Source organism: Priapulus caudatus, unplaced genomic scaffold (assembly GCF_000485595.1).
Source record: "Priapulus caudatus unplaced genomic scaffold, Priapulus_caudatus-5.0.1 Scaffold1201, whole genome shotgun sequence".
Taxonomy (NCBI): Eukaryota; Metazoa; Priapulida; class Priapulimorpha; order Priapulimorphida; family Priapulidae; genus Priapulus; species Priapulus caudatus.
In genome coordinates this window covers 2,032-9,972 of record NW_014578262.1, presented here as the reverse complement: position 1 = coordinate 9,972, position 7,941 = coordinate 2,032, and the positions used below count along the sequence as shown (strand labels likewise).

The following is a 7,941-nucleotide window of genomic DNA, read 5'->3' as shown; positions in this document are numbered from 1 at the left end:
CCAGAGATGTCTTCACTCAGGATATCCAGCCATAAACCACAAGAAACGACGACGCGCGGCGCCGACGACGCATGCGACGTAAAGGTCGAGTTAAGCCAAGGTTGCGAACGCTGCAACGAGGCACGACCAACGACCCTGGCACTGCTTCTCAAGCCCGCCAGGACGTCAAAGGTCAACAGCAGTTTTCGCCGGCACTTTAAGTTCAAAGAGACCCGAAACGCGCTGCGGCGGAGCGATGGCGCAGACGTCCGTCGTCCGAAGGCCGCAATATTGCACATATCTGATCGAGTGCTTCTTCACACAAGACGCGCCGGACTCAGCTTCGTACGGAATTCCTCTCTCGTACACACCGGCCGGCCACTGCCGCTGGCAGGGCCGCAAATGAGAAAGCAGCGCGTTCCTAACTCGGGAAACACAAAGCTCGGCAGAAGCGCGCCCATTTTTAAGAGATTGCCGGCGCTGCAAGGTTGCCGATTATCGCGCCGCGAAAAAAAAATACAGCCTGTGTTCGGTCGTATTGAAAAGGAAGCTACTTTCTTTTTTGGCATAGCCGCTAACGCGCAGGCCGCCACGGGCTTAAACCGTGTGGCGACCGAGCGAAATGAGCTGGGTGAGCGGCTAACACAAGCGTATATATACGATCGTACACGCCGTGCATAACCAATCCACAGCAGAGCACACGAGCAGGGAACCTAGCAGGCGCAATTGAGGGCACAAATCCTTTCCACGTGTCCCACTACCCACCTCCCCCTCCTCCAACGCATCCACGTCTGATCGGTTATTTTACGGAATTGATGTTTTCTGTCTTTTGGTGGCATACGGGTAACTGTCGGGATTTCGCGTGGACGTTTGGATGCGCTGGAGTGTATGGCGTTCCTTTTTTCATAGGTCTATGTCCCGGCTCAGGGTACTGCCGGAACGTACCCTGGTACATATTTTGATATGTTGGGTTAGGGTAAGGGTTAGGGTAGGGTTAGGGTTGGGTTAAGGTTAAGGGTTAGGGTTAGGGAGTAGGCGTAGGCGACTCCCTAGATTCGTTTAGTGGATGTATGGCGAGGTACGGAGTCGCGGCAATATTAGATAGTTACCAGGATACGTTCCGGCCAGTACACTGGGTGGCCATTCGACACTCTCAGCGTTACTTTCGCGCGTGCGCTATATGGTGGACACGATTAGTTGTACGTGGTGAACCCACAGAGTCCTTATTAGCATAACATAGAGATGTAGAATGACAACAGAGAGAAGAACATCCCACAGTTAGTGTGTGTGTGTGCTGTTGCGTGCGTGCGTGCGTGGCGTGCGTGCGTGCGTGTGTGCGTGCGTGTGTGTGTTGTGTGTGTATGTGTGTGTGTGTGTTGTGTGCGCTGTGTGGGTGCGTGCGTGACGTGCGTGTGTGTTTGTGAGTGTGGTGTGTGTGTGTGTGTGTGATGTCCCCCATGTTCCCGGGACTGATTTCTAGCATGTAAGCTAGCCGCAATGTGTCGTACATCTGTGCTGCGCTGTCATGCACAGCGCTCTAACCCCCACAGCCAGCGTATATAGACAGCTATTTAATGAAACGCGCTCCATAGTGTTTAGCTCGCTGCTGCTAATCCCGGGCATGCTCCCTGCTGACCCATGCTCCATGTGGCACCGCCGACTAGACAAGAATGAATGCTGCGCTTTGTCCTACAGCATGATCATGAGAGAATCAAGCTGATTTGTGTGGTTGATACAGATGGCACTAACTGCTGCGGGGTTGCGACTTTTGAAAACGTACGAAGCCATGACAGCGCAAGAGAGAGAGAGAGAGAGATGGAGAGGGAGAGAGAGACGAGAGAGATGAGAAGAGAGAGAGAGAGAGAGCGAGAAGAGAGAGAGAGAGAGAGAGAGGAGAGCGAGAGAGAGAGAGAGAGAGAGAGAGAGCGCGAGAGAGAGAGAAGAGAGAGAGAGAAGAGAGAAGAGAGAGATAGAGGAGAGAGAGAGAGAGAGAGAGAGAAGAGAGAGAGAGAGAGAGAGAGAGAGAGAGAGAGAACGAGGTAATTAAGCCAGTTTACCACTCCCAGGATTTTTGAATTTCTTTGCTTTTAAGCTTGCCCAAACGCGTAGCTTGGAGCAGACGGTAAGTAACGGATGTGAATATAAGCAGTGCCCTTATGTCATGCGCGCACTGACAGACTTAAATATCGTAAACCTTTAGTTGAGTTTAGTCGGAGCTGCCAATTCACACAGCTCCCCGCTCCCTCTGCTCGAGGCCGCACAGTTGTTACATCAGCTTACATTGTGATGTAGATGCCTTGTAGTAAGCATTATTTCTGCTAAAACCCCTCCACCTGGCCAACCCTCAGGTCTGCAATTCACAGGGGGAATCCCAGCGACTGCAGCACATAACTTGAATCAGTAACACGCCCCCTACCACGCAACCACGCCGCCTTGCCGTCAAGTAGCCTAGAGAGCCTTATATTGCTAACCACCAGCATACAAGGCTGTCTAAGGCATAGCATACAACGGCTGTCTAACCACAGCATATCAAGGGCTGTCTCATGCACAGCATAGATAGATATCTCATCAATAGACTACAAGAGCTATATCATCACAACCAAACAAGGGCTTGTCTCATTCACAGGAGACTACAAGGGTGTTCTAACCACAGCAAACAATAATTATCTCACTGCAACATAAGACTTTTAAGACTTTTATAACGGTCCGATAAGACACCCATAAATATATAAATTATTAGACTTAATCTCATCATTGCAAGAATGCAATGGCTACCTCACGCGCACATGCCGCAAATCCTATCGGGCAGTCGTCCATGGGCGTCGCACGAAACCATGGCGGAAATCTTACGGAAGCATTATTTTCACCTTTCTTCGGAGTCCGAATCAGAGACACTCCGCGTAACGCTCGTATCGCGCTAATCGATAGCATGTATCTCCTCTAGTATAATTACTCTCCCCATGGCCTTAACGAGCGCCGCCGCCAGGGGCAGCAGCAGCCAGCGGTGATCACGGGGCAGGCAGGGCGACGAGGCGTGCGCCTAGTATATTTTGTTAGCGTGATCACTCAGAAGCGAGTGTTTATGCGCAGGGGTGCTGTCCTCGATGCAAATCGACGAGTCTTTGCTATCGTACATACATATTATATATTATTATTATATATATTAATATATATATTATTAATATATATACGTGAGAGACGAAAGAGAGAGAGAGAGAGAGAGATTAAGACAGATAGATAGATTAGATAGATAGGCAGGCGTCGGCACGCCATAGCAAGCTACACTGTTCTATCTCCTTCTCGATCCAACTTAGCTGGCTACAAGGCCTCCTAGTGCTCACATGCGCGGCACATTTGAGATGGCGTGTATAATCAGATGTGCAGTGTAGCGCAGTATATGCAGTAGGCGCAGTAGTGTATGCAGCATGTGCCAGTCCGTGCATGTTTGTGACAAGGTTAATATTTGCCATGCCGATGCCTTCATAGCGCATGAATAAACATATAGATACTAACAATACTAAAACAACTCCTAATACGCTCTTGATACTAAGGCAGCACTAATCGGACCCCTAGAAATGGCCCACTGGTTAAAATTACTGGGGTTAAACTCCAAGATATATATTAGATCGCCTTAGCATAGGCTACGGGTAATAGTACTAGCCGAACTAACTACATACTGTTTAAACTGCAGGGTTAAACACCCTTTTAAATGATGCAAGCAACATTCGTGCCACATTAATCACATAGATAGGCATGCATGCATCGCAACACGCCGCACCTCGCACAGCACTGACGACCCGCATCGCACGCACGCACGCACACAGGACGAACGGCACGCACGCATGCACGGACGAACGCACGGCACGCACGGCCATGCACGCACGAACCGCACGGACGCACGGACGCACGACGCAGCCGTGCAGACGATCACCAGTAGATGAACGTCCATCAGCTGATTACGACACGGACAGGTGAATGCATCAGCTGGCGTGTTTCGCGTCATCACGCGCACCTTGTGTGTGAGGTAGTGAGTGAGCAGGTGAGTTGGTGACCAGGTGAGTGAGTGAGCAGGTGAGTGAGTGAGCAGGTGAGTTGGTGACAAGGTGAGTGAGTTGACCAGGTGAGTGCAGTGACCAGCGTGAGTTGGTGACAAGGTGAGCGAGTGACCAGGTGAGTGAGTGACAGGTGAGTTGGTGACAAGGTGATGCGAGTGACCAGGTGAGTGAGTGAGCAGGTTGAGTTTTGTGACGAAGGTGAGTTGGGTGACTAAGGTGAGTTGGGTGGTGGTGGGGGAAAGGGGTTCTTACCTGGAACTGAGGTCTGGCAACGAGCAGCGTAATGTCTGGGCGGTCCTCGGAGAACAACTTCACTGCCTGGTCGCGCGTATGTACATCGATACCGTTGATCTGCAAAACAGGCAAGCACAGACACACGTTACAATCAACGCTAAAATGAACTAGCATTGACAGCAACAGACACGCGCATTTGGGATCAAACGCAGTATTAAAATGACTAGCATTGAGAGATATAATAACCTCCTACTTGAAATTACTTTCGTTGGAGATATTAGTGAAATTATAAGAATTTCGGCTTAATTACGCACTATATTGCATGCCCTGATGACGCACGGATCTATACGCGTAGAGGTCGAGTCACGCGGAGTCGCTGCGTGAATAATACTCCGCACAAAAGCGCGGGACGCTTTACTCGATGTAAACATCCTAACGCGGAACAAGGAAGCATTTGTGTTGGATATATCTGATCAAAATATAATGTTTATGTACAAATGGCTTGCATAGAACACTATTTTAAGTAAGATGCTTCGTAGATTTCAGTGGAAGGCAGCTTTTAAATTGCCGCACAGAAAAAAAACGAGCACGCACGCATGCGAGCAATGAGTCACCGAGTCACCGATGGCCGAAGGCGGGAACGAATAAAAGAAAGTCGTGTCGATTTCACTCACCAAACACGCCTAGAGGGAGCGAGAGAGAGAGGGAAGGGAGAGAGAGATAGAGAGCGTGGCGTGCGAGCGAAAGAGAACAGACAGAGAGAAGAGAGAGAAGAGAGAGAGAGAAGAGAGAGAGAGGAGAGAGAGAGAGAGAGAGAGAGAGAGAGAGAGCGAGAAGAGAGAGACAGAGAAACGAGAGAGAAAGAGAGAGAGAGAGAGAGAGAGAGAGAGAGAGAGAGAGAGAGAGAAGGAGAGAGAAGAGAGATAGAGAGAGGAGAGAGAGAGATAGAGAGAGAGAGAGGAGGCCTATGGATCGAAAGAACGAGAGAAAGAGAAGAACCGAAAGAAAGAAAGAAGAGAGAGAGAGAGGAAGAGAGAGAGAGGAGGCGAGCGGAGAAGAAAGGAGAGAGAGAAAGAGAGAGAGAGAGAGCCAGAGATCGAAAGAACGAGAGAAAGAAAGAGCGAGAGAGTTACGCGAAAGAAAGAGAGAACAGACACACAGGAGAGAGGAGCAACACAGGCGACTACTAGCGCTGACAGATGGTTCACCTGTTACGCGAGTCCCCCCCTCCCTCCCCCCGGGGGGTTGCTATACGGGGGTGGGGAGAGCCGGGCTTTTAACTCAAGCTTCCCGGCCGCCGCAGCCGAGAGTGGCTACCGCGCCTCCACGGCGGCGCTACCACAGCGAGTGTAGCGCGGCATCAGTAAAAGGTACCGACGGAGCGAGCCGGTGGGCAAACCAAACGTCGCCGTAACTAAACCACCAGCCAGCAGGAGGTGGTACAAAGTGCCGCACAGCGAGGGGCCATGGGAACTAGAGGAACCGGAGGAGGGAGAGAGGGAGAGAGAGAGAGAGAGAGAGAGAGAGAGAGAGAGAGAGAGAGAGAGAGAGAGTGAGAGTGAGAATGAGAGAGAGAGAGAGAGAGACAGAGAGACAGAGAGACGGGGCACGCGCGCATGGACCCCCTCTCTCCCGCGCGCATGGACCCCCTCTCTCCCGCGCGCATGGACCCCCTCTCTCCTCGTTATATCCAGACGATTTTTCGTATGTACATAAGTACAACGTACTATTAGCGAGTTGATATATTAAGTTAAATACGCTATATCAGGGTGCAAAATTAACGGGAGTCCGGAGTCAAATACTCCCTGATTTACTGTCGGACTCCCTGATTTGACATATGCAGGAGTCCGTGTGACTCACTGAAAAAACTGCCATACTAACTAGTTCGTTTCAGAGCACGTCCTCACTGAATTACTGTATTTTTTCAGCTAATGTCCAAGGAAAATTGGGCAGACGTGCAACCGCATGAATCTTCAAAATAAGCACATGCGTTATTGTTAATATTCTTTAATTTTGAACTTCAAACTGCGAACTCCCTTATTTTGCTGCGGACTCCCTCTTTTTGAGGGTCGGGAGTCCGTTGGACTCCCGTGTTCAAAAGTTAATTTCTACCCCTGAATAATGTATATGATACATGATATATGAGTATGAGTTTAATGAACACTAGTGTAGGGTAGCGACATTACCGTAGAATATTTATATGATACATGATATATGATTTTTCGTCCGTACATACGTACAACGTACTATAAGCGAGTTGATATATTAAGCTAAATACGCTATATACTATATCGTTTTATTTAAATCTCTATATAAGCGATACACTACAGCGTACACAGTGTTTCATTCCACGTACGTATATAGTGTGTACTCTGAGAGTAACACGCGGTTTTGCCGTAGCGAGAAGGGTGCAACTACCGTGTGTACAGTAGTACGGTATAGTAGTACAGTGTGTACGGTAGTAGAGTAGTACCGTGTGTACAGTGTGTACGGTACTGTGATATTCAGACTACAATCACGGTCATCACAGCAACACGCGCACGCTCTCACCATCACTCAGTCATCATACTCGTGCTACTTATCACACAACAACAACAACAGCAGCAACGCTCGACAACTCTTTAACTACGACGACGACAACTGAGTGGCATATGGGGCCCTTAACGCTGGAGGATCAGCTTTAATTAGGTGTAGATTCGTATTGATTAGCTACGGAGTGGTAATTAACGACAATAATGTTCGCTGTTCGCGTAATGCAGCGAAATACGCTATTCATGCGCGCTGTAATAAAATTAAAAAAATGCAGAGAGAGAAGAAGAGGAGGATCTCATGGGGGGCTCTAATAAGGCGATTGCTCCGTGATGTGAGCGTCACGCATAGTACGGCCGCTAGCTGCTGAAGGTGACGACGTAGGTCTCTCTCACGCACACACACGCACGCACGCACGCACGCACGCACGCACGCACGCACGCACACACACACATCGTGTGTTATGTGGAAGGGAATATCTATAATATATAGACCTATCATAACCATCATCATCATCAGCAGCAGCAGTAGCAGTAGCAGCACCAGCAGTAACAGCAGCAGTAACAGCAGCAGTAGCAGTAGCAGCAGCAGTAGCAGTAGCAGTAGCAGTAGCAGCAGTAGCAGTAGCAGCAACACCAGCAGTAACAGCAGCAGTAGCAGTAGCAGCAGCAGCAACAGCAGCAGTAGCGGTAGCAGCAGCAGTAGCAGTAGCAGCAGTAGCAGTAGCAGCAACACCAGCAGTAGCAGCAGCAGCAGTAACAGCAGCAGCAGTAGCACCAGCAGCAGTAGCAGCAACAGGAAGCGCGTTAGATCTCGACAAAAGATGCGAAGCAAACTCAAATAAACTCTCCACGGGGCCGCGGACGCGAATGCAAGCAGATACTCATACACGCACGCACGCACGCACGCACGCGAGCCAAAACTGCCGCAGTTTTACAACCGACACGATAAACAAGCGCATTAGAAAGAATATTTGTGTTCGAGTGAGGTCAGCAGAGTCGGCAGTAACAGCAGCGGTGGCTCGACGCCCTGCCTGCGAGGCTGCTGGGAGATGGGAGGGATGCGAGAACTGAGAGAGAGAGAGAGAGAGAGAGAGAGAGAGAGAGAGAGAGAAAGAGGAAGAGAATGAGAGAGAGAGAGAGAG

General features: G+C 49.7%; 1 protein-coding gene across 1 annotated transcript in view; it reads right to left on the bottom strand.

The window, feature by feature from the left end:
- Positions 1 to 7,941, bottom strand: part of LOC106815787 (E3 ubiquitin-protein ligase PDZRN3-like) — a gene marked incomplete at its 5' end in the record, with an annotated part of 17,597 nt that overhangs the window by 7,910 nt on the left and 1,746 nt on the right. The window contains one exon of the mRNA XM_014820295.1: positions 4,287 to 4,425. Coding sequence (XP_014675781.1) covers positions 4,287 to 4,425 — 139 coding nt within the window. The remainder of the gene's footprint in view (positions 1 to 4,286; positions 4,426 to 7,941) is intronic.